The following is a 27,390-nucleotide window of genomic DNA, read 5'->3' as shown; positions in this document are numbered from 1 at the left end:
CTGCTTGAGAATATATTTTCTGTGTTCTCGCCTGTGCTCTATCACTGATGTTTACGTGCGCCAAAAGATGATATATCTGTGAAGCTATTTATATGGCTGATTAATATTTTTAGATATGATCCAGTGACCTAAAAGAGCCTTAAGGAGAAAAGTGAGATTTTTTTAAAAGGAGGGCCTGAGGGCTAAGAATAAATATTCCACTAAATTTCCTGTTTGCATAGTGCATATTCCGATTAATGTAACGTTAGACTGTTTCCCTAAGTTATCCAAAGTATACCGCTCCTTTCACAATAAAAGCCCGAGACACGTATGACTGCTTAACGGGTAACTTAAATTACAACAAACTCGTTTCCCCCCCGAGGTCAAGGAAAAGGCGTTAGGAATAGGAGTTAGGACCTATTTTTGACTATTGAACCACAGCCAGTGTTTGGGCGTGGTTTTCCGCCTCAGCTCCTGGCTCTACTTTCACTCACCTGTGGTTCATCAGCTCATCAAGCCAACCAGCAAGCACACCTGCCCTCCATCAGCTCGTCAACCACAGTTTATAAAACCCACGGCTCTTCACCTGCTCACTACCACTGGTAGCACTCCAGTCTAAGCCCCCTGTTCCTAACCTTTGCTTCGACATATATTTGTTCCACATCATCTCCCCCCTGAAGTTCCCGTGTCTGTGTTTCAGCCTGTGTGCTTCTTCAGTCTGTACCATTATATCTTTTTTCGCTTTCTTTTTTTTTTACTTAGGCAAAAGAAGCTTCAAGAAGACAATATACAGCTTAATTTGGTCATTGAGCTGTATGCTAATTGAAAAGGACACATCAAATAAAACACAATTAAGTTATAAAATTAGTCTAAATGGGCAAGAAAGAGGTGCGTGTGCTTTTTGCTACTGCCAAGGTAAAAAAAGTACCACAACAAAAATACTCTCAATATGAAAGCTTTAGAAATCTGTAAGAACTCTAATATCAGCTTGAATAGCAGGCAGTCAATCAAAATGTTGACTCTAATGAGTTGTGAAACAAGGCAGGGCACACCTTCATGGCCAAAAGGCACAAACTCTTGTGAAACTCACTTTCCATATTATGATGACAAAGCACCCTCACGCCAGCAGTCCTCAAAAACCCACAGAAAGGCCTCATTCATCTTCTGCTCTCCTCTGTTGCCAATGGGAGGACACCATTTAGACCGCCGTGCGCTTACAGGTTGAATTCAGATTTGATTTGATGCTCCCACTGAAACTATAACAGGGCTCTTGAAAGGGGCCCGTGAACAAGCAGGACCAATCTGAGCAGATAAGAGAGATTTATTGGGTCCTCGCTTTGTACAGAAATGTGTGGCACACTAAAGATACACTGCCTGGTTCTGTTATACTACCTACAGATGGCTCGAAACTCCAAGATGTCCTCTGTTAAAGCTCTGTGAACTGTTGTGTTCATGCAAGTTTATAATCCTTAAGATTTATTTCCTGGTTAATTTGGTTACACCTGTGGTTATTGGTGGAGACGGCAGACTTAATGACACAGGTCAGTTGCTGAATCTTGATTAGCTGCTGTCAAAAACGCAGACGTAGTTGAGCTAGGATTAGCACTAGCCATCTAGTCTGCTAGCATGTTTACTGTCGACTTAAAGCCATTAGCGATGGATTCTATTAATTACTGTTACAGATCATAGATTGTCTATTCTATGGTGGTCCATGAGCTTTAACGTCACGTGTTTTCTGCTACAGCATAGTCTTCATATTTGCAATATAAATTATTTTCTCCTTTTGAGAAAAAAAGTCAAAGTCAGAAGAAATGTATGTTTCATATTTTTGGTTTCATGATGGCTTCCTCTTTTGCATACTGTTCTGGTATTGTTCTATGTAGCTGGATGACTAGCCAATCACAGCACATGAGGGTGGGACTATGGTGAAACACTCTTTCTGCCATTGCAGACTGCTACTGATTTGACAGTTTTTGTCAACTCAAATAATTATATACAATTTACTTTGTGGAAATAATACTGCCAACCACCTGACCAGCTTCACTAACATGGCCATGCTGCTTTCAAACAGGTGGCATCTGGGTGTGAAAAGTGAAGCCAACGCAGACTCATTGTCGCTGCCTGGTGATGCCTGGCATGGATTAGTGTCTATTCAAACACCTTTGCATTGATTTGTATGCAATAGCGCTGTGCGAAACATTAGCTATGAATTTTATGTATACGTAGCTTTTATGGTGACGATGGATGCCTTTGTCACATGAACATTGCCTTTCAAATTGTCGTGGTTACTACACTGAAAATGTATTGCGTCACATTTTAATAAAGAAGACTAAAGAACAACAACTAGACATTCCTTGAAAAGTGTTTATAGGCATGTATTCTGCCTAATGCATGCATGCATGCATCTTGAATCCTACAAATCCTTTGTGAATGGATGCACAATGAAACCCAAGCAGGCACAAGGGTTTCACCAGTGTCGACGAAAACGATTATATAGAGAGGTATTATATAATATAAATGCAATGAATGGCTATTGCTGAAGAAATGGTGTCTATAAGTCAGACACAAATAGGATTATTATATATTATAATTACTTTAAATACTTTAAACTAAATGCACAACATTGTAAATCATTGCTACAGATTAATGTTGGCACATTTTTGACTCCATGTTCTCTCGCATTTATCCCTCTATAACTTTTTATTACCTCATAATCATTGCATGGTCAAGGAACATCATTTTTACATTCCTCCTTTCTACGACACATATACTGTACGATCCTTAGGCTTAATTTCCCAAAATAATTTTGCTCTGAATCATGTTGGAGGAAAGATTTTGCTATTCGTCAGAAGTTTAACAGATTTGTGTTTTTGTGCATATTAAGTTAAAGTTCTGGTAAGGTCTGGGGTAAACTTTCGTTGAGCTTAATCCTCCAAAGAGTGAATGTAAGCGAATTAAATGTACCTTAAAATGACACATACAAATGCTTGTGTGTGCGTCAGCTTCTAGAGGCTGCTTCCTCTATGACAGCAGGTCTGTTGCTCCATAAAACCAGCCGGATGCAGATAATAGCACTGATTTACACACTGCACTCCGTTCCCTGTCCCCTTGTTTTGTTCATCTTAAATGGGCTTGAATGGAAATCAAATTGAAGGTGGCTCTTCGTGGTGGCTGCCTCTGATGTTTCACTCTGCCTGTCCATGGACAGGTTTTCTCTGAGTGGATGGTTGCGGGTGTGGGGGGGGGGGTCCGAGCTCTTTGACAGAATTGTAAAGCGGCAGAATGAACAGATGTCTCCCAATGATTAATGTTCCTCCCTGCCTTGCCTCAGAGGAGCTGCGTGCCCATGCATCTCTAACCCTACACCTCCCTCCTCGGCACTCTATAAAGCTAATTTCTTTAACTCGCAGTCTTCCCTAAGTCCATCTTGCCTCTTCATACTCTATATTTCTCCCTCCACAGACATCACCCTCAATGCCTTGCATATTTTTGGAGAGAAACTAGAAAGAAGTGGTTACCTTCACTGAATGTGGAATTTCATGGGGGGGAAATGTTTGGTTCCAGTCAGTGCTTTGGACCTGAAGGACATTTGCATGCAGTCTAATTTGTACCTACTGTAGTGTGAGGGCTTAAATGGAAAATCCCCTTGTACTGTAAGGTGGCAAGACGTCAACACTGCATTGAAGGGATCAAGCGTAGAGAGAAACAAACAGAAACAGCCCGTCTCTCGAACCCCCACTGTAATTTAAAGAACGCCTGAGAAATCTGTGTCCAGTAGTGTGAGCCTGACCCCTATGGGCAAAGCTGGAATATAATTCCTTTTTTTTTTTTTTTTTTTTTTGCTTTCATTTGCATGAGATGAACTCATAGGAATGGATCTGATTTCTGTTTGTGGTTCTTCACAGATTTTCCCTAAGTAGCTGAAGTTTGTCCCAGCATGCATTAAGTGGACAACACACAGGGCAGCTGCTTCTTACATCACACAGCTAATATCCATTGTGCAATTTCTCTCATTTGCATACAGCTAGACATTTTATAACTATGACTTAAAAGGGAGAGTACAAATGCGCAGTAAAACTGCATCTTTTATTTTCTCATGTCCTTTAGTTTGTCTCTTTTTTATTATTATTTTTTTCTATTTTCTTTTTGGGGGTTTTGTTTTGTTTTTTTGGATGAGCTCACCAAAGCAACGCAGAGCAACAGCGTCCCCTGCTGCAGCTTCCAAGGTGAGAGGAAACCCACACACAGTCTCTGGGGAAATTGCCCATTAAAATCCAGCACTGCATGGTAATGAATATGAGGCCTATGGTAAAGGGCTTGCATTAAATATTTACACTGCCGGTTAATATTTCATATGGTAATTTTGTATTTAAATTGGATTTAATATTTAATATAAATACAGAGCTAAGTGGGGTATACTATTCTCAAACACCAATCCAGACACCTTGCATATGACTGCGGGAGTAAATATTACACGGACAGCATGTATATGGAGATCCTCGGAGATAGAACAAACCGGGACATGCAGATACAACCTCCACGCTGTCTGCAGCGCCGGGTTTAACACTGGACTGGGGAAAAGAGCTGTAGGGGAGGGTGGGGTCAGAGCGGAAGAATCTTTAAGGCGATGACAGTGATGTCACTAGGCGAGTTATTTACAGGAGATTACATTTCACTGTGGCTCATCCTGGTATTTTCTGGTTGATGCCGGATGAAGGTTTAACCAAGGATGAAATAATGTATTTGGATTTTATGGGAAATTCATAGACTGTATAAAATATGGACGTCTCCAACGTCACAAATAATTACTGAGTTATTCTGTTGTTGTAGCTATTCTGTTGTGCTCAAAAGTGGGCAAAGAGGTGGAGCTGAGAAGGGCATTGATGAGGCAGCAGATGGCACCTGTCACTCAATTATGCCTATCTTTAAGCCTTAACATAACTTAAATGGTATATAAAGGTCACCTCTGTACACTTATCATAAACAGGGATGTTAGATGTAGAGACCAAAGCAATTTTTCATCCCGCCATTTGAACATGTTTTTTTCATGAGTAGGGATGAGACGATATTGGATTTGATCACAGATCTTGATAAAAAACATTCACATGAAATTGCTCATGTTGAATTCCCTTTATGGGGATAATCTTAAATGGTGACTTGAAGAAGCTTTTTAGCTAGCTGTCATGGCAGAGATACAGGATACAAAACTTTTCTTCATTTGTTTATCCTTTTATGCAGGGAGACCTTATGATTTATGATGATCTCTGATTTAGGGGCTTTTGGAGCCAACGCCAAATGTATCAGTTGGCCGGATCACAAATCTGATTAGAATCTATCTTGATTTTCCTGGCTAAATGTAAAGTGGGGTCCAGTTCAGAAGGTGGTGGTGCTGCACCCAAAGCTGTTTGGCAACGAACAAAGACCAGAAGAAGGAGTTTAGTTCCTATAATAGCTGTTCATAGCTGTTTGTACAATATAGGCAAGAAAAAAGATGAATCTCCTTCATAGAGATGGTTCACTGTGATTGGGTTGCATTCCAATTACTGACCTCTGCTTTGTTTTGACCAAATAAACAATGTTTTTTTTTTCACCTGACTCATCTAACCTTCTCTCCAACAAAATACCCTTTTGCACTATTATTTGTGTTTGCTAAATATGCAGCTTGGTTTAGAATACTAAAACACAAGGTTAAGGTTATGGAAAGACTGTGCTTTCAATTAAATATTAAAAAAAAACACAATACTTTAGACAAATGAATCAAATGTGAAAGGCTCAATCAAACCCTTTTTGAGCCACAGCAGCATTTGGCCGCCAAAGAGCCATGTATTTGTCTCTGCTGTTTGTGGAGACAGAAACAGAGCAAACAGAGATATTACACACATTCATCAGGTGGACACAAACACAAATCCAAACAAGTGCATAATAACTTTTCAAATGTGATAACATGCCAGATCCTGTGTTTTCAGCCTCCAAGAAAAAGCGATTTGTCCATTATTGTTCACATTTAAGAATCCCGATTCCTTAAAACAAATGACAAACAAATGTTTTCACCTCCCCCACTGTGCCTCCCGAATCGATTAACAAATGAAGGACTTGTGACCGTTTTCGAGTACAGTTTTCTGAAAGCGTGAGGCGAATGGCGTCACTTCTCCCCCCGGAAAATGAAGCTAATCCCTTCCCCGTATGGCACTGGCAGGCGTCGATATAAATTACAAGAGATAGTGGGGAGAGCGTCTGATCAACTTTTGATGAAATTCCAAATTGTAATTTCTTGGGTAATGCACACAAACGAGACAGAGTGCTTGGCACACGGCGCCGATTGGTGAGGATTAAATTGAATGAAAGTTTGTCCTATTTGGCATGGCACACTTATCTGTGTGGGCACGGCACACAACCGTGAGTGGCAGCATCAGGAAGATTTCCCAACAAGAGCTGAGATAGCACATGGGGATCTGAGGGTATGTCATCCTCGTCCGTGGCCGTCGGGTAAGCTGTCATCAAACATTCAGCCTAGAGGAGGAAACAGTGAGCACGGGAGAGATCTGTCTCTGCCTCCCTACAATCATCTTTTCTTTTCTTTTTTGCTCTAAGCAACATTATGTGACGGAGAGGATTCACCAGAATTGAGCTTTTCCGCATCAAAGCGAACGGTGCAGACAGAACGAATCAATCACCAGAATGAGCTTCGAGCTGATGAACTTTAGACAGACTGTTAGTTCTCCGGTGTGACACTTCTTTTTCACCCATTCATCTAGCCATAGTCTCATTCATCTTAATTTTATCCTTCACCTCAAAGATCAGTACTTTCAGTATTGATGGCTGAAATGAACAGAGCTAAGGTAATACGTGAATCACTGGGACACTCTCTGGTATCTAAAGGATTCAAGGTTCAGTCCCATCTTCGTTTTGTGAGAAACACTTAAACACGCCACTCCACCTGTGCTTGCTTTAAAGGTGCTAAATTCGAAATTCAGCGCATATCCGTTGTCTCCAAGCAGCTCTGGCAGCGGCTGAACTGGCAGCTAGCAGCTAACAGCAGCTAGCAGCTAACAGTGCTAACAGCACAAACAATGTTAAGAAGAAATAAAATATTATTCCCCTTACAACTTAAAAGTTGAATTCATAAGCAAACCATATTCATCTTAAAAAACAACGTATTGGGTCCTGTATGACCGGTCGATTATGTGGCTAGTTTTGGCTCATTTTGAATAATTTAAGGGAAATATTGCACCATGGATGTTAATGCTCTCCATGCGTGCTATTGCTGCAGTAGGTTTTCACATTTCACCTGTGGCTGAAGTTGTCACTGTTCTTTAAAAGCTTGTCTCACATTAATGTCCATATTTTAGCATATTTATGTCTTTGTTACATAAGTCAATTCTAAAAACCCATCAGAACAGAGTTCATTCTTCGTGTTTTCCTTTAAAAGAGTGAGGTGTTAAACATCTGGCCAACATGCTGGTCCTGGTTCTGGTCCTGGTGCTAGGGCTGGCTTATCCAAATTTGAGGAGGGCATTTTTCGCTACAAGCTACTAAACTTACCAAACATCACAGGTGCAACCTCTGATTACTGCAAGCCATTCAGCACCTACTCTTTGCTTTGTATTCAGCCAAAACAGTTTGCTTTAAAAGTGGATAATGCGACATTGCCTCGCCGTTAGATTTTCTTTCAGCATTTCTGAAGTAGCACTTCAGTCTGATGTGCAAATTCAATGGGTGAAACTCCCCCACATCCTTCACTCCCACAATTCCCCCAACTCCCACTGTGCTATTTCAGTTCAACAACTAACCTGTGGGGTCATGCACAGATTACATTTATTTAAAAGCAGAGCTGAAACTTAATTTCGGAATCTCTAAAAGTAAGGTGCAAACTTGAAGGTCTAATATGCTGAGAGATGTGCTCTCACCTTCGTCACTTCCGCTCTGCCTCCTTCAGATGGCCAACCTGAGAATCCAATCACAGGCATCACATGACGCCGGTGTTGTGAGGGTATCTCCGGTGTAAGGCAGGCATGTCATCTCCAAACATACGCCATCCACTCTGGATTCATAGACATTAATCAAAACAGGAAGTTGAACGCTGAAAGAGGGTGCATTTATATCTCACTGACAGCCACTCCAATTATCTTTGATGGAAGTGCATCCTCATAAGCCACTTTTTCACACGAAGCGTCTAACACATGAATATGAATCAGAATAAAGAGCAAGCAGGTGGGAGGATGAAGTTAGCTCTTCAGCTTTCACGTTGGAGACGGTGATCCCAATGTCAGCGTGACAGGAGAGGACAAAGCCTTCATTAGGGCAGAGAAGTGGTGGATTTACATTTGCGATGCACGTGATAAAGGGGGGCGAGGGGGGTGCTGACCAGCGTTCCCATCTCAATCATTCAACCAGTTATCACGAGGCGTCGCAGTCGTGACGGACGTGTCCAACCCGAGACGTCAGCCATTAATTTAGGCATGGGGGAAAGTGTTGATCATTGTGAGTTTCCCTCATCATTGCTCTGTCTTCTGACTGCTATTCCTCCCCCTTCTTTGCTCATTTGTGTTTAAAACAGACGAGTGAAATGCAACATTTATATCCGACTCCTGCAAAGAAATGAAAGGTCAGGGGGATTCGAATGCACGTTTGTACTTAAGAACTGGTCACAGATTACCGCACATCATCAGCTCAACCTGTGAGTAAAGAACTGTATTTTTTTGGGGGTGAAATCAAATCGTTCATTTCTTTCTTTCTTTACTTAAGACTATGAGTCTGCAGCCGTCCTAGCAGCTCTGTGAGGCTGCTCAACGTCAACTATCATTGTCATCCCTCGAGCCTCGCCCCTAGCAGAGCTAAGAATACACACCCTGAATTTGTTATAGCACCCAGTCGCACCCCTAAGACATACAATCTAATCTCGGCTCAATTTTGGGGTTCGTGGATGTTAAAATAATAATAATTCTATAAGGAGTTTGTCTTAAAAATAAAAAAAAAGGCTGTCTCATGTGAGTCCACCAGCTTTATGGAAGTGGAATTATAAAATCACAACAGATTTATTTCTGTTTGAGCTAAGGACAGCTATGTATTTAAATGTCCCATGTAAAAGTATACAAATGTTCCTGTTCCCAGTGTTAATGATGTTGCCTGTCCAGGTGTGACTGTGTCTGACTGTTGCACTGTTGGCTAAACTGTAGCCATCCATCATATTTCATGACTCAAAATGAATGGAAAACGGAGTGAATATTCATAGGACAGAAGTGCAGTGTTACCATACTATCAGCTTTGATAGTGTAACAGATGTACATGCTGGACCATGAAACAGAACATTCATTATACTGTGATATTGATTAATAACATGGAAGTGAAAAACACCTATTATCTCGTAGCCGCCACATTATACTCAGCTACCCTTGTCTTTATATGATGTTTGGATCAGAATAACCATCAATCCTGCATGATATTAATGTATTTACTGTTCTTTATATTGCTGTATTAGCATCATTAAACTACCGTATAACCATAAATGGTGTGGTGGATGATGGAGCATTATATTTGCTGTGTGATCTGTCAAAAGCTGACCATCAGAAAAGTTTAAGGGCACATAACCTGGAATGAGGCTGCAGGACAGATCAGCAAAAGCAGACCATGACTCTTTCCCTCCTTGTACCCTTGACACACAGTTTGAGTGTCGGAAGTGTGTGTGCAAGGTTATGAGAGACAGAGGCAGGTGAAAACAGGGTTTATATGGATCCGCCCTGACCTCTGAAAGAGAGAGAAAAGCGAGCAGGGCAGAGTTTATTAGATTACTACTGATCTCTGCTGACGGACTGCCCTTCCAGGCACACTGGCACAGTGATGGGAGACTGGTCCTCAGCTCAATACTGCCACCAAGTGGAAGGAATAGTTACTTCTACAGAAACGCTCCTGTTATGGTTGATTGCAGACATGTCACTGAGCTTTTGCTACGTAACTATTTATACCACCTGGAGATATTTTTTATGACTAAATCAGACAATGATTGAACCTTTCAGGGCGAAGAAATACTGCTTTGTTAGGATTTAATTGGCAACACCATAACATAAGGTGTAAAGACATGGCATACATCATGTGAGGAAATATGCCTCATCATTCAATAATCAATTCATTATTGATTAATCCATCAACTGTTTTCTTGATTAGTCATTTGTCGTGGCAGAAAGTATCATAAAGTAGTGAAAAGGGTGCTCTTGTGTGGGTGAACAATTCAAAATTCACTTTACAACATAAGACGACAAAAGAAACACATCTGAAAAGCTGGAACTCTGTAAATTCTTAATTAAATTATGATTTATTATAATTGGTGCGGATAATTTCCTGTCCATTGACTTGCCAATTATTCAACTTTCATCATTCAAAGCATTCAATAATTTCAGCTCTAAAGAATGTCACATACACGTAAATAAAGTGCATCCCTCCATCAGAATAGCATGGCAACGGTAATTCCAAATGATTTTCATTAAAACATACTTGTGTAGTTGTGTACAACATCACAGAGATACCTGCACAGGGTACTTCTGGCCATGTATTCCTTTCCTTGCAAAGCTGCTGGATTCTCGCGATGTTATGAGATCACACGAGACAAATGCATGTAATTGGTTGTCGTCTCTTATGACGCAGTTGTTTACAGCCAATCGGGTTAGCTTTGTCACGCGGGTCGTGTTGCGGGAACTGCCAGGCACTCAAATCAACAAACCAAGGTGGGGGGACATTTCAGTCCACAAGTGTTCAGTTGAGAGAGCTTACGTACCAAATTAGAGTCTTTTATGTGAGTTCTGCCGATGCAGACAGAAGACTGACAGAAGTACGCCGAAGTAGCGCGTTTATAGTATGCTATGGGAGAGTAAGCGTACTTTTCTAGCCAGCTAACGTTCGTGCTAAGCTGATAAACTACTTAGCAAATGCTAGTTAGCCGTATCAATTTTCCTGGAAAAACACCTTAAGTAAGGTAAAACCTTCACAATAAAAATGCCTCCCACGTTATTAGCGTACACTGTTATTTGTGCTACCATTCATGCTAATTTTAATGTCAATTTAACGGGTGGATGGATCTTGGGTACGATGTTATTTTGACAGTTTTGACCGGAATGTTACTGTCGATGCCTCGCCGACAACGTCCCGTTATCTCTTAAATATAGTTGGCTATCCCTATCTGTAGAGATCGCAGTGTTGCAGTGGTTTTCGCGTTATTACTCGTTAAGTCTTCTGACATATTCGGCATATGATGTTGTAGCGAGCAGCACTTTATTTCCTTAAAATGTCCCAAATGGTTTACAGTGGTCGCACGCGGATCATTTTAATTACACAACGTTGTGAGATACCTGGAAGTAATCACAGCGAGTGCTCCTTTAAGCACGTTTTTAATCATGTTTGTCTTCGTCAGTTGTCTGGGTTCCCACTGGCTGATGGAGAGGACAGTATCACGATGTCTCACAGACTGACCAAGGAGGAGCTCGATGAACAGTTTGAGCTGTTCATGAAGGAGGTAAAGGCTACTATTACTATTGTAATATCTGACAGTGCACATGTATTAAATGATAGTTATCCTGAAGTCATCTCTCTGACTTATACGTGATTTCCTGTCAGTCTGTTTCAGATGACTCAGACAAGCAACCCGGTAGAAAACGCAGTCAGAAATCAGCCCAGAAAGCAGCATCGCCTTGGTGGCAAGATGATGGATCCAGCAGTGGAGGAACAGGCAGAGGTAATAATGAGGAGAGGATCCTCCATGATATAACGGCCATCACATTGAACACGTTAGCCTGCGTGAGCCTGGCCACGTTTCCAGAATGACGACATGTCAGTGGCTGCAGGCGTGTCAGCGTTTAAGCTCTGCAGTCCAGAGCGGAAGTGGGAGAGGAATTGGGCATGTTAAAGGGTTTTACAACCGCAATTATCAGCTGGCAGTTATCAAATGGCCATAAAAGTAGTCTGGAAAACCAAATAGAGGACACTGGCTCACTGGGGAACAACTTGAGACAGAAGGAGCGAGACAGCCCAGTATGATAATAAATGTCTTGTTGCTGTAGATGCATAATATAAATCTGGTATGCAGACATCTCGTCAACTAAAGTTGATTCATAATTGTATTCAACATGGTTGGAACTACGAGTTGAATCTATGCCTGAATTGGTAGTGCCACTGCCAATGTTGATATTTACTATACTCCCCAATCTGTAATCAGTGGTTTTGCATCTGGTCATTGTCTGTTAAGTAGCTTAATTGGTCAACATATTTACTATAACAGCTTCTTAAAATGAGGGATGTGTCCTTTATCATCACACAATTTTCTGTAAAGTTGACATATTTTTTATTCTTTTTACATGAGAACCTTCAAATGCATTATAATATGTCTCTCCTCACCGGTTTGAAGTGGGTGGGACTCAGTTTATGAAATGAGATCTTCATAGAAATAGAATATGAGTAGAACGGCTATTTAACCCTTGACTAGTACAAAAGAAAATTACCATTGTTATTATGGTGTGGCTGGAACGTGTTGTTGCTTTGATATACACATAAAAGGTGGCACATTTTTTACTACTATTATTGAGAAGACTGCTGTTGCACCAGCTTTGTGTACATTCAAATCTCAAAAAGAGTTTAGATGTGATTTATAATCCATACCTTCCCCAAGCAGGTGGAAGTCATTCCTTATTTACTGTTACCAGAGACTGATGATAGAGCTGGAGGAAACTTCTTTCTGACGCTGACATGTATGTTTGGTATTGTGCTGTATAGTTCCTGTTATTTGGAATTGAGGAGGGCACAAGTGTCTATGCTGTATTCATATAATGGGAATTCCTGCCAGCACCACCTGGTTGTTTGTACCAGAGATTTGCTAATAACTGCTAAGTGTTGACGTGCGTTAAGATCAGGTTTAACGGAGGCTCTTGTTGATGTTAGAGTTGAAGACTTTTGTCTCTCATATTTTTTTATTGATAGTAAATTGAATATATTTGGCTTTTGGACTGTTGGTTGAACAAAACAAGCTAAGAGATGATTGCTTATACCTCTCATCGGGTTGAAGTTTCCAATAGAAACCTTTGTTGTACATCCTCGCCTCATCACCCGACTCATCAAGTTAAAGTACCTCTCTCTGTCTAACTTTTTGACTGATTTCACCTTGAGTCATGTCCTTCCTCATCATCCAATCTCACCAGGACAAGCATAATGACTCTAAAAACCTGTTTCACCATTTAATTTCTTTCTGCTTCTCTCTTTCTAACACTGTTCTGACTGACTGACTTGCTGGATATTAACTTTCTTTCCCTGAACTTTCTATCTTGTTTTTGTTCACTGAGCAGTGAAATGCACATACCCAGTATGCTTGTGTGCTGAGCATGCAGAGTTATTTGACTAAAGTATTAAAGGGTGCTTTCACAAGTCAACATCTAGTGTTTTTACTCTGGTGCGGACCACAACCTTTCCAAGTGAACTTATGAAGAAATAAGAAGTAAAAAAGATGAATATCTCACTGCTACTATGTAACGTTTGGAACTGGGTGTACATTTCACAGCTTTGTATTTGTTTCTTATTTCTGTTAAGTTTTGAAAGACTGTCCCCTTTCTGTTTTTCCTCTTTCCCTTAGCAGAGGTGGTGAAAAGCAGGTTTATCAAAGCCAAAAAGTCTCAGCCTGAGAACAACAATGGTGAGAGGAAGTAGAGAAAAGGTCCCACTGTAGAGAGCTTCGAGTTCTTTTAGACTGCATCCACATTAAGCTCCCTTTTTTAAAGCACTATGTATGTGTGTTCATACATGCAGAATAGCCTTTCCAGGTTGTTTCTGTATCAGGTACTCCTAGCTATTCCAGATTTGATTTGAAAGTGCACCAACTTTATTTACCCTATTTTTCTTCTCGCTGTCTGAAGCTGTCAGTGCGGAGCCATCTTTTAAGCCGGTCCCCAAGCCTCGCTGCAAAACTCTTGATAAACCGGTTCAATTGGAAAAGACCCGCACAGATACAGTTTCTGAGGTTTCTCAAACTGTGGAAAGACACAGAAGTCCGTCCGATGGCTCTGACAGTCTGAGCAGTCCCACTCATGAAAAGTTCCAGTGCATGTCAGGAGAGAGCAGCCCCGATGAGACACTCTCTGATGATACTCCACCGTCCAGTGCTGCTTATCATTCCCAGGGGGACAGTGAGGATGGTAACTTCAACGCAAACCCTCGAACCGTTTGGTAGTGTTGCTGTAGTCGTTCAGCAGTAGAGTGATAGACGTCCCTTCACTACTGGTTCCCTTACGTTGTTGTCATCGTCTCTATTAAGTTTGTACTGTGTTTGTTAGTTTTTATGCCTGCTGCATAGACATGAAGGGAAATAGTCTTGCATGTTTGATTACTGGTGTATGAGATGTCTACTACATAGGAGATCATTTGTTGTGTCAGTGTTATTCACTGCCTGATGAAGGTTTTTTTTCCTGAAATCATTCGTATTAAATTTTAAATTAAATTTGTACAATTTTAATTCAGAAATAGATTTATTATTAGAATTAGAACAACTGAATAGTTACTGGTGGCATGGTATATTTTACATTACAAAGCATTGTTTGTAAACTGCAGAACAGAAATATACATTTGATTATGCAAAAAAACGTGGAAAAGTGCATGCATAGCAATAGACAGTGGGTGGCAGTATGGAGCCATGATTGGAGCCATGATTTCCAGTGCGCACACACGCATGAATCAGGACACATAAGGAAATTGGGACCTCTTCACCATGTAGCATGTGTTTATTTAGGGAGAAAGAGTAACAAGCTGGAAAGTAGAGACAAATGTCAGGTAAGTTAGGACTGCACTGACTAATGAGAGAAGAGAATATAGAAAGGAGGAGAAGGATATTCATTCTGTGATGTCCTAATCTTTCACACACTGTTTTTAGAAAGAATACAGTAAGTGGTCATAATCTCAGATGTTGAGTAACCTAAGTCTACTGTATTCATTGAAACAACTTGTGCTTTTCTATGACATGTTTCTCCAGGACTGGGGAGGACTTTCATGAAGTCTTTGAGGAAGTCTGTTACACAGGAGGATGAGGATCCAGAAGACTCTGGTTTGAAGGAAGCATCGTTTGTCAGCAGAGACAGTATTGAGCTAGATGGTGAGTTAAGGATAACACGGATAAGCAGCGTAAGAGGAGAAATATCACAGTTGTGCTTTCCGCTTTAAATGTGTTTGCAGACTCAGTGATGGCACCAGCTGCGAATACAACCAGTATTGGCTTGGACACTATTGAGGAAGAGGAGGAGAAAGCCCGGTTCTTTGCCCAACTAGAGGCAGGAGCTTTATCAAACATAGATTACTCCAAACTGAACAGAGAGCTGGACTCGACAAGTTCTACCATGGCTACTAACCTAAGGTATGTTGTAATGTTACAAGAGACGCTGAGAGACGACGTGTACAACCGGATTGATTCACAAGAAGCCACTTAAATTGTCATTATATAGGTATACTGAGACAGAAAGGGAGACGAAATGGTTTGACTCTTAAATTCCCCAAAAATGAGTGGAAAAACACTCAGATTATGGCATTATCACAACTTTTCTGATTCATACGACTTAGAAATAGACAAGAATAAAGATCATGAGTTTAATGTTCCTTTTTGTGCAGGCAGAAACATCTGTGATTCAGTGGTAAAGTTATTATCTTTGACATGCAATGGTGTCACATGTAATTTGATGATTGCTAGAATGCTGTTATGAATCATGAGTTGAGTCACCAAAGTTGATGTTAGATATTCTTTCTTGGAGGTAACTCTGTGGAATTGCATACAAACATATTTCATGGGTTCTCAGATACAGTGTCTTTGCTGCTGCTCTGCCCTTGAAGATCAAGGTTGTGATTGCAATGTAATGATGATGACTTTCCTCCCTCCAGGGGAGTTGAGGAGGCTGTGGAGCAGAGTGATGATGATGATGATGATGATGATGATGATGAAAGGAAGGACAGAATCACAGAGACCGTCAGAGAGTCTCCAGGTCAGAATAATACACTTATTGGAAAACCTCTATTTGCATTTCTTATTTTTTCTTTCTTTTTTTTTTTAATCTCTCTGTGTCTTTAATCTCTGCCTTAACAGGATCTCCACATTACAGCGAGGATTTTGAGGAAGAGGAGAGTGGAAAAGAGGAACTGGATGAGGTTTGGAGTTGGTTTAAACTCAGAAAATATAAGTAGAATATTTCAACTCAAGGTCCACTTACTAACTTTTTAAAAGTTTTTAACGAAGTGGCCCGGCTGTCATTATGTGACCTACATTTGGAGCTTCAGTCACACGCCTGGTGGGCGTATATTTCTGGGAAATGTTAGGGTCGGGGGGTTAGGGTTACCCATGTATGCACCAGTGATTATGCTTTTATGGAATTAGTGTAAACACACAGTAGTCATTTGTAAGGCTGTATACCAGAGTTAATTTTAGCCGTGTCAGTCAGTCAGTGTGGTCAGTTTTATGTTGTTTCAGTCTTGTTTGAGTTAAGGTTTTTATGTGGAAAAGTACCGTTTTCCACACATATTTATATTGTTCCATCCTCTTTGGCTCACTATTACACAACATTTATGATTAGCTCTTAATCAACAAAACCAGCCTGAAAATGTGAAAAATGTGAAATATCACAACCTGACATACCACATGACTTTGCGATTCAGTAATTCATGCTATGATCTGTTTTTCAGAAGTCTACAATCCCTCCAATTCTTGCCAAAGGTAAGAGAAAAAGACTTAAGAGGGTGAATGCATAAAAGTTGTTTCCATGAGACACCATATGTGTTGAGATCTGATCTTAGCTGCAAATAAAAGAAAAATGATGACATGTTGTCTCAGTTTCTCTCCATGATTCCCTGGAGGACAGCGCTGGAGAAGACAGAAGAAAGGGCACAGCAGGATCACAGGACAGAGGTAAGGCAAACAGCTATGGTCAAGTAAAGGAAGAGAAGTCATCAAGAAGCCTAAAACAGTACCAGACAATATGATGCAGACTTTTAATAAACTGTGAGCAAACTTTATTAAAAGTTAGTTTTGTGTCCATGTTTCTTTAAATATGGTGATGTAACAGTCGGTACGTGGTCTTGGAGAAAGTAGTCATGAAGCCACTGAGCTTTTATCGTTAGCCTTTATTTGACCTTTTGTCCAAATTTGTGTTGCTCCATACATTATTAAGGGTTTCGTGGGCTTAACAACCCAAACCCAGTGCACGGCAGAAAGTCCCAAAACACTGAATAATTTCAGGCTAATTTCTGGCCAAATATCCATTTCAGTCTTATTTCATCAGAATGTTAGCTCTGATTTTCTGTTCCCTCCAGCACACAGCAAACTGTTGTTTCTATTTATTTACCAAGATAAATCATTGAGCTTCCAATTGTTGCTTATTACTCAAATCCAAGATATTCAATGCCGTTTCCCCACAAATCAATTTTAAGGTACAATATGTAACTTTTACACGTTAAAATGTCTACAAATGATTTGACCTATGTTATATATTATGTTGAGTGTGTATCATGTTTACTGAAGGAATCCAGGAGAAAAACAACTCCCATGACACTACACTACTTTCTCACCAAACTACTTTGTTTCTGTGCAGGCCAGTCGTATGTGCAGAGTGGAGGATCAGAGATGGAGGCCGTTCACGAGGCCTACAGACAGATCCATGTTGTGGAAGATTCAGATGACTATAATCACCATCATTCATCTCTGGAAGGGAGGGGGGTGAGCAACAGACCTGTGTCTCCATCCTCACCTCCTCAACATGCCAGACAGTCTCTCCAGCCTGCTTCTACCAATGACTCAGGTCAGGCACCTCATTCATATTTGCCCACATTGAAAATGGGGAGGATTTCAAAACCAAAGCAGGGTGTCCTGGGGTCCTCAACTCCTTGTTAAGAGGCTGACACACTGGTGAATACAGTATGCCTTTGACAGGACTTACGTATGTTGAATAATTGTTTTGTTTGTGTGTCTAGAGCTACCCACTGCAGAAGAGTTGATGAGACCCATCCGGCCAGAGGAGAACCATATCAGAGGCTTCACCCTCCAGCCTGTCAGGTGAGGACTGCATGAACATCTTACGAAGAGTTATCAACATCAACTGTCAATCTGTTGTCTTTTGTTAATTATTTTCTCCGTTCACTGGTTGGTCTTACTGTCACGTGTTAAGTCCCGAACATCTGGATTTTAACAAATTTGTGGACAAGCCAAACAGCGTTTCAACAAAGAAATATCCAATACTTTTTCATAAATATCAGACAGACTTCCAAACCTTACAGCAGGAACACAGACTGTTTTTTTTAATCATTTTCATGTGGGTTTCTATTTGCATTTTCTGATCACAGTGCTGTAGGATTTGACCAAGGAAAGACATCCCACTTGTTGGGAAAGACTTTCCCAGATGTGACTTCTCCAGAGTCAGAGCTGAAGCCACCAGAAAAGTCTGACCCCGTAGCGGGGATCAACACAGCCAGGGGATTGCCGAGCCATCCGTCCAGCTCCCCGGATGCCCCCAACTTCACATGGAGCATCAGACAGGAAGTAGAGAGGCTGATGCAGGATCAGAACCAATCTTCTCACTCATCCTCTCAGGCTGGAAAAGCTAAGAATCAACAGGTGAGGAAAAACATCAAGATATCTCCGTATCAGCAGTGCCTAATTAAACATTTGAAACAGGAGTGTTTCATGCGGTGCTATATTGCAAAATGTTTTCCCCAGGTCTCCCATGGATCCACTGTTTCTCATCCCTCTACGTCTTCAGTGAGGAGACCCACTGTGGCTCCTGTGAGAGGCAGGCGAGTGGAGGGAAGAACAGCAGCGACTTTGAGTCGATCTGCTGCTACAGCCAAAACCCAGTCCTCTGTTTCCCGTCCTCTTCAGCGTCCACGAGAGAGAGCCAAATTCACAACGAGCCAAGAAAAAGACGACTACGCAGGTTATTAGTGGCACTCAAAACAAACCGTAATTAAACTGCTCAGTTAGTTTAAGATAAGCATTGTTTCATGTTTGGAGCTGTGTGTTTAATTGGAAGGTACTGAATACCTCATGTGTGTTTGATTAGCAGAGCCTGGTCTGAAGGTGAGCAGTGAGCTGGTGGCATCTGTTCAGTCCTTAGTGGCTGTCCTCCAACAGCAGAGAGACAGTCACCAGGATGCTACAGACACCCAGAAAGTCAGAGGTCCTCAAGAAACCAGAGTGACACATCATCTTGCAAATAACAATGTAGGAAAATCAATTTGACGTGCATATTTTTGGTCTTTACAAGTGACCTGCAGCACCATAATTACATGGACATGTTGTTGTAGCTTTGGTTCTTCACGGTTTCTGATGCATCTGATGTCAGTGTTGATGTCTGACTTGCAGAGGGAGGAGGACGGCTCTCTGCTGGAGGAGCTGAGAGTCAGGCTGGCGCAGAAAGAGAGGGAGCTGCAGATGATGAAGGAAGGTGCAGAGGAGCTCAACTCACTCCGACAGCAGAACTACCTACTGCAAAGCAAGGTGCACAAACACTCACAGCACCTGACAGGACCTCACAACACAAAACATGTATCCCATGCCACAGGTGTGATTGAGCATTGGGCTGTTGGCTGTAGACTCCTTTATTTGATTAGATGCAAAAAAAAAACAACAACAGCTGTAGTAGCAACTGTTTTTTTCCGTCCTTAGTTGCGGGGTGCAGAAGAAGCCGGTCAGAAGAGGAGATGGGCCGAGGCCGCTGACTCTGCTGCAGAGGGAAAGTTCCAACAGATTGATAAAGAAATAAAAGAGCAGGAGACGCTCATTAAAGGTTACCAGCAGGTTTGTTCCCCTCGACTACTCATCTCTTCATGTGCCTACACTCAGTCAGTGATTTATCCATGTACATTTTTCCCTCTTCATTCTTTTTTTCCCATATTTGCTTTTTTTTTTTTTTTTTTTCCCCCCCCGCTTGTGTTTTGAATAGCTGTCCTATTAAGTTTTTTTTTTTTTTTTTTTACAGGAGAATGAGAAGCTGTATTTGCAGATGAAGGCTCAGCAGGTTAAGAGTAAAGCCAATGAGGAGGCCATGTTTAATGAAAACCAGAGGCTGCTGAATGAGCTGGCTTTCACAAGGTGATTTAAATACAGTTGTGTCTGTCAGAGCTGTGACCAATTTGTGGATGCATGTTTATGTCTTCTTAGTATGAATGTCCATTTAAAAAGAATGTTGGCCTACAAAACTCTGAAACTTCACATTTGACCTTTTTTTAAATGTTTTCTTCTTTCAGAAAAAGTGTTTTTAAATGTTTGTATTCTCCCCTTCACCAGGGAGCAGCTGAGTAAAACCTCAAGGCCTGTGGGAAGTGTCTGCTTAAAGGATCACACTCAACGCCTTTCAGACTTTTTAGCTCAAATAAATACATTTCAGGTAAGTACCACAATCACTGAAACTGTTCAGAAGGTCACCTATCATTCAACAGTTTACACCACCACATCCCCTCTCCAACCCACGCACCCTTCACATGCTCAGCCCTAACGTCTGTGGCGTTATGATTCCAGCCACCAATTCTCTCTACATTACATCCATAGAACCCCTCATTCATTTTTACTGGGCCACAATTTTGGCATTCAGCATTTAAACTCCTATTTTATCTAAAATTCCAGTTGAAAAACAATTTTCGACCACTTCCCCATTCATATTGTGCACATTCATTTTCAATTGATTTCCTCTTATTTTTATATCAAACTCGTTTTTGTTCTTCCTGCAAAACTAAATATGACAGTTTTCAACCAATGATATTATGACATCCATCCACTCTTTAACATGTAACTTCAGCTCTGCACAGAACTAGAGAAGGTCGTGAGCTAATCTTCTACACTCTTGAAGTGCCGTTTCAGCTCCACCTAAAGTTCTGACCCAAGTTCAGTTATCAAAGAGATGTGCTTCTGTGTGCAGAGGAACGAGGCCAAGCTGTCGGAGGACATTCACAGTCTGAAGCAGGAGAAACAGGCTCTGGAGGTAGACCTGCAGCTAATGAAAAAAGAGAGAGACCTAGCTAAAGTGCAGGCTATCTCTACTTCAGGTAATACTGCATTCACAACCGGGCTAGTGGTGGAATTTAAATCCAAAGACCAGTGAAACATTGGGTATTAAACAAAAAGAAAAAGAGAGAGCTGCCAATGTGGGTTTGTTCTGAATGTGACAGGTGACAAGACTTTTGAGATGCGCGTGTTGGAGGACAGGCACAGAGAAGAAGAGGCGGCCCTGAAGAAGAAGCTGAAGTGGTTTGCTGAGAACCAGGAGCTGCTGGACCGAGACGCTGGCAGACTGAAGGCTGCTACAGCTGAGATCCACCAACTCAAAGAGCAGGTGAGGATCCTGCACCGAAATCAAAGTGAGGAGGTGTTATGCATTTCAGTGTCGTCCAGCAGACAGCAGCAGAGAGCTTAAAATACTTAAAGCAAAGTCGTTAGTTTTCATGAGGTGAAAGGGAGCCTCTTTCTTTTTGAGAGAAAGATGCAGCATGCCTGCTAAAATGGACCACACCAACCACAGATTTGAAGGCAGGACCATGAGTTCCATCTCGTTAACTCTGACAGGTAATCACAGCCATGACAGGCAGTCCCCCCTCCCTTCCAGTTCCCTGGAAATATATAGAACATTCATAGGTACATTTTTGTGAGAACCGAATGCTAATATTTAGCGTTCCCACTGTGTATGGGCTGTGTGAGGCTGCAGCTGCTAAAGAAACTGAGTTCTTGCAGTATCAGCTGGGGCTGAATAATTAATCACAAGTTAACTGCAATCCCAATATAGGAAACTACAGTTTTCAAATCCCAGGAGGTGCAATATTAGCTAAAGGCTTAATGTGTCTCAACATGCTATATAAATGAAATACTGTCGTGCTGCAGAGATGATCAATCAGCCTTAATATAAGCTATGTGATTGAAAGTTTAACAGGTTTATTTTGTTTACTGTGTTGGAATTCATAGCTCGTCTTCATTTCAGGTAGAGAAACTGAAAATGGACGTGGGCAGAAGAAGCAGTGAGCAGCAGAGAAAGGCCAGAGAAAAACCGGTGGACACGAAGAGGATTCAGGACCTGGAGCGACAGGTTTCTCACCCAAACTAAGAGCGAACTCATCACACTTGTTTCTCTTTGCCCCTCCAGTTTCTGTCTCTGTGTTATTTAGTGGAAATCCTTCTCTCTTCACCAGGTGAAGGAGCTGGAGCAGATTTTAAGGTGTAGAAACCCAAACTCCCTACCTGCACTGATTTACGCTGCAGCCACGGCTGAGTGCCAAGAGGATGGGGCTGCCAAGACGTCCCCACCCAGCAGGATCAACGCCCTGCTGGAGCGCAGGATTCAGCGTCTGGAGGCTGAGCTGGAGGGCCACGATGAGGAGGCCAAGCGCGGCCAGCGGGCCACGGAACAACAGTTCCACAGGATCAAGGTACAACTAAAGCCAGTTCACCTGTTTGCTAACTGCTGTATGATAAAGTAACCTCTCAGTGTCAATATTTTAAATAGAGATGTAGTAACTTATTTATCAAACTTATACTTAAAGCTGGAGTGTGAAACTTCTACAGGTTCACCTTAAGCCGGTGAAGCTCTTTGTATTTTGCAGAATATTGGGTTCATGGAGTCTCGGGTACTGATGCACTGGTGATGTGTTTTATGGAGGGGTGGGCGGGGGCAAGACCACAGGGACGGAGTAGCCGCGAGGAGTAAGAATCTTAAAAAGCATCCAAAAGAAAGAACTAAGAAATTCAGGGTTCAGGGGGAGAATTAAAAGTCAAGAAAAGAAAGCAATCGGTGAGGACAAACGCCTGCAGGTGGGGAGAGGTGGCGAGCTCACCTGCAAAATGCCAACTTGGGAGTAAGAAAAGTCTTCGTTCAGCATGAGCAATGAGACTCATTTACCAAGAGATGTACTCCTGTTGACTGTGAAATGTGGAAGTGGCAGTAAAGAGCAGCTCTCCAATGAGCACATGATTCTACACGTGTGCTCAGAGAAGTCATGGCCAAGAAGACGCAGGGATTCACAGAATGTCTTCATCCTTTTTAAAAATATCTTTTACTCAGCGATATATTATCTTGCAAAATGCATCAGAACATCATGTCAAACAATATGATTTTCAACTGGATTTATGAAAACATGACGTTTCACCGTGCTTGTTTGTGCACTGTGTAGCTCCGCTATGATCAGCAGATCTCAGAGCTGGTGCAGCAGCTGGAACAGAAACAGCAGCTGGAAGCAGGAAACACAGCAGCTGGGACCGAGTCATGGCTGATAAAGGTTCAAACGCTGGAGGAGGAGCTGCAACGCGTGAAGGAAAGCCATCAGGAGAAAGAAAAAGCCCTTCAGGATCAGATTGAGTCTCTCCAGCAGCAGCTCAAACACAAGGTTGGTAGAGGAGCTAGTACCCAGCTCATTATCATGCAAAAACACCTTTCTTCGCTTAAGCCCAAGTTATGCTTCCGCGTCGACATAACGCAAGGGGGCTTGCGGACCCCTTACGTCCTCGCGGACCCCCCTTACGTCCAATGCAAGGGCCTGACGTGCACCTCCCAAAAATCCTAGACGCGCGTCGAGGCGACGCAACGCCAACGCAGCGGCATTGGCTGTGATTGGTCCGCTAACTACATCCGCTGGAGATCGCTATCCGGTTTCCACTCATAAACACCGCCATTTAAACTTTTAATGGGCTACTTTTATTGTTTGCACCTTGTTTTATTGTTTGCACCTTGTCGCTTTTGCACAAAGAAATAAAACACCAAGTTCTGAAAAATTGTGGATGTTTAAAGCCGGAAAGTAAACAAATAGGCTATAACGATGCTAACGACGAGTCTCGGTCAGTCTTTACAAAAAACATAGCGCCCTCTGCATTGAATTGCATTTAGACACGTAAACCCAACACAGAATCATCACGGTCTCCAAGCAACTGCATGGCCGTTGCGTGATCACTACGTGGAAGCATAACCGAGCCTTTAGGCCTCACTGTTAGCTCTAGGCGGTCCATGGAGATGTGTTTCTTTGCTCTGGTCGTTTGACGTATTAGACTATGAAAGATATTGGTCTATATGTGATTCGGCAAACTCTAGGGCCCGAAGATGAAATCATACTTGCCTTTACAGCCCCAACCAAGTCCTGGCCGACACCAGCGTCAAGCCGAGGAAGCGCTCGGCGCCCGGCTAGAGCGTCTCAACCAAGACCTCGCCTCCAAGACACGGACCATCCAGGATCTGTGTCGCACCGTGGAGAGGCTGCAGAAGGAGAGGAGGAACATGCTGTGTGTCCCCAAACCACATCCAGAGAGACATTCCTCAGAGACGAAACGGCCAGCAGGCCCGGCTAAACCACCTTGTTCTGCTACTGCAGCGGGGGAGGAAACCTTTCCTGCTGCTCACTATGAGAAGACCTACCAGCCCACTGTCTTTACAGGTAGGTGGACGTTTGTTATGGTCGACTTTCCTCTGCATGCTGAGAGTTTATATTATATTCATCAGGGTGAGTACTCTATTTTGTTTGGCTGCATGCTGTCCATTCATTCCTGATAACTCTTACTAAGCACAACAACAACACAAGCAGTAAGTCTCACTACGTCTCTGAACCTGCTGACACATTTTCTATTCATCTCAGTACTTCAGGCAGCAGTCGATGTATTGATGCACCATTTTCCAGCTTTCTCCCAACAATTCTAGGATTAGGTTTTCTTACGATAAGAGCTGTCAAAGTTATGTCAGAGAGCCAAGTGGGAAAAGCTTTGCATGTAACTGTTTGAGGAGGCAACATATTAAAAGACACAGTGAATAAAATATACCATTATTACTTAAAGTCGGTAAAGGTCAGGGAACTTGACATTTTCAGTATACATATGTGATTTGGAGTATTGTTTTAAAACGAGAACGGTCTGGCTCTGTCCTTGGATTATTGGAATGACATTGAACATACAGCAGCACTTTGTAAATAGGACGTTAAATGCCAAGACCTTTATTGCCTTAAGTAAGAGGCTCTGAGTGGTATATAAACCACGGCCTGGTATGTGTTTCTGTTATGCCGTATGATAGCTGAAGGCATCAGCGAGCATTTGAAACTCCATGTCATTACTGTTGCATCTTTTTGACAGGCAGTCATATCTCGGAGGTTGTGCAGGAGAACGAGGCTCTGCAGCGGCGTCTGGAGCTGCTGGAGCTGCAGAGTGAGCCTGAGAGGGAGGCATTAAAAGCTGAGGCTGCACAAGCCACGGAGGAACTGTGCAGGTCTGTGCATCGGCATGAACACATTAACTGACATTGTCTGCGGAGCGTGGATGTAATCAGATGACTATATTGAATTTGATGTGTTAGGCTCAAGGAGCGCTCTGCAGAGCAGCTGTCTTCCATGAAAGCAGAGCAACTCAGGGTGCTGGACCAGCTGCGTGCCACCCATGCCCTGGAACACTCGTCCTCAAGGGTTGCTGAGCTGGCCAATAAGCTCAACTCTCAGGAGGTACTGGCTCACTAACTGGTCTCCACATGTCAAGAGGAAGTCCTGAAAACGATGCTTTAACCTTCACGTTTACCTGCAGATAGTGGTGAAACATTTGCAAGAGCAGTTGAAAGAGATGAAGGGAGCTAAAGATGCCCTGGTAATATCCAGGACCCGAGAGGACGCTCTGCAGAAGCAGGTGATCGTAGTCCTAATCCATTTGTTTTATTGATTTCTTTTGCTTATTTTCTTATTCTTCAGATTTGTCTTCCAAATTTTTTTTGTGATTCTTTGTGAACATTTAACATTTTAACATTCCGTCCATGCTTGGTGTTTAGTTAACCAGACTGCTGACGGAGCTGAAGGAGGCTAAAGAAGCTCAGACTCCAGAGGTGAAGCTCATGTGTAGCCTGGAGAGGAAGATCGTCAACATGGAGCTCAGACACCAGCACCGAGAGAAAGAGCTGCAGCAGGTACTAATGATTGGCACAATGGACTGATTTAAATAGAATGGGTTTTATGGTCTTGGGCCACCGACCTTCACTGTTTAACCCTATGATTGCTAACTGCAAGAATCGAACCTGAGATGTTTTTTGGGTCATTTAGGACATTCGTCGAGTCCCATGGAGGCCTTTTCCACTATAGGACCCTAAGTGTGGTGGAAATTCGCAGAAAATGTAAACCAACGGCTCTTTAAAACCTGTTTTTGTGTCATTAAAGTGACGTGTCAAGTGCGGTGCCTTCCAATTTCTATTTATGCCATCTCAAACCCTCGCAGCCAGTTAAGTCCCTGACGGTGCAGGAGTTAAGGCAACATTTGGATGGGCCAACTGATTTAACGGTGCTCCCTTAGATCATGTGACAGTTCATGGGACACTTTGCACACAGCTGGACTTTACCCCGACTAGCCGACCTCTTGAAGACACTGGAGAATATACTGAACAGAGTAACTCCCATCCCTCTCCCTGCAGGTGATCGGAAGCTCGTGGCAGACGTCGGAGGCTGATCAGCAGTCGGAGGTGGAGAGCTGGAAGCGTCTGGCTCAGGACAAGAGCAGAGAGGTGGAGGCTTTCCGCCTGGAGCTGGACTCCATCCTGGACATCCTGAGACATTTACAAAGACAGGGAGTGGTCCTCCCCACTCCCGACACCCCCATCACAGCCTCCCTCACCCAGAGGAGTTAATGCACACACAAGTTTTGACTGTAGTTTTGAGTTTGTATTTAAATTATTGTAACTTATTTAAGATGTCGTGAAAATAAATGGTTTTCCCAAGTCTAAACTGTGGTGAATTGTTTTCAGTTACTCCGTCCCTGCCCTCTATATGAGACCCAGTCCTGACAGTGTCAACCTTTTACAATCTAATCTAATCCACCTCATTCTAATCTTAATGGAGAATGCATTCTATAATCCTGGACCAAAGACTCCAGGATTTTCTCTCTTTTGGATGCTGAACAGTAGGAAGGAGCAGGTTGTGAGTCAGCTGAGATCGGGTGCACTTACAAGAAAATATAGGTTTAGGCGGGTGGCTCAAAAAGTACCAAAGCAGCGCTCCAAGTAAGTTATTAATAATTTACAGAAACACTGCGTGCAGTAGTTCACCCTCTCCTCCACTCGTTCTGTCATTGTCTTCAACACAGACGCACACAGTGAGACGTCATGCAACAAAACCACTTAGGTTTAGTTAAAAAAAAAAAAACATGGTGAGAGTCAAAATCACATGGAATTTAAAACATGTACCCAACAAACAACACGTGCCCTTCAGGACACGGATAACTGTTGTGAAAGTGAAAGGTACCATTGTCAAGACAAACAATATGTTGATTCACAGGGGACACAAACTCTGGTCTCCTGGGTGAAAGTCCTTTTTTGTTTAATTTTGTTTTTGACCTTTGACACCCAATTTACTGTTAAATAATCGTCCTCTCCATACCGTATGCATGCTTTCACAGACACTACACTCTGTTTACCTATTCTCTAATTTAAT

The 27,390-nt window shown here is 42.2% G+C and overlaps 1 protein-coding gene across 3 annotated transcripts; it reads left to right on the top strand.

The window, feature by feature from the left end:
• The first annotated feature begins 10,646 nt into the window (after window positions 1–10,646).
• Window positions 10,647–26,670, top strand: cep162 (centrosomal protein 162). 3 transcript variants are annotated; one of them, XM_084027349.1, is made up of 31 exons: window positions 10,647–10,697; window positions 11,381–11,482; window positions 11,584–11,701; window positions 13,589–13,645; window positions 13,866–14,144; window positions 14,975–15,094; window positions 15,175–15,352; window positions 15,871–15,971; window positions 16,073–16,134; window positions 16,666–16,696; window positions 16,814–16,888; window positions 17,571–17,777; window positions 17,950–18,031; window positions 18,319–18,589; window positions 18,692–18,908; window positions 19,038–19,195; window positions 19,337–19,471; window positions 19,640–19,771; window positions 19,953–20,065; window positions 20,261–20,360; window positions 20,889–21,015; window positions 21,139–21,302; window positions 21,942–22,046; window positions 22,150–22,386; window positions 23,128–23,340; window positions 24,072–24,378; window positions 25,064–25,196; window positions 25,284–25,425; window positions 25,505–25,603; window positions 25,743–25,877; window positions 26,376–26,670. In XM_084027349.1, exons 2-31 carry the CDS (start codon window positions 11,423–11,425, stop codon window positions 26,586–26,588), a joined length of 4,371 nt encoding a protein of 1,456 aa, XP_083883475.1. In that variant the 5' UTR covers window positions 10,647–10,697; window positions 11,381–11,422; the 3' UTR covers window positions 26,589–26,670. The 3 variants fall into 3 exon arrangements, with proteins under 3 accessions (XP_083883475.1, XP_083883474.1, XP_083883476.1); XM_084027348.1 differs by having other exon boundaries at window positions 19,035–19,195; XM_084027350.1 differs by lacking the exons at window positions 13,589–13,645; window positions 13,866–14,144 and having other exon boundaries at window positions 10,648–10,697; window positions 19,035–19,195.
• The last annotated feature ends 720 nt before the right edge of the window (window positions 26,671–27,390 follow it).

Source organism: Eutrigla gurnardus (genome assembly GCF_963514095.1).
Source record: "Eutrigla gurnardus genome assembly, chromosome: 14".
NCBI classification, from domain to species: Eukaryota; Metazoa; Chordata; class Actinopteri; order Perciformes; family Triglidae; genus Eutrigla; species Eutrigla gurnardus.
The sequence above is the reverse complement of the archived record's forward strand: the minus strand, read 5'-3'. Positions and strand labels throughout refer to the sequence as shown.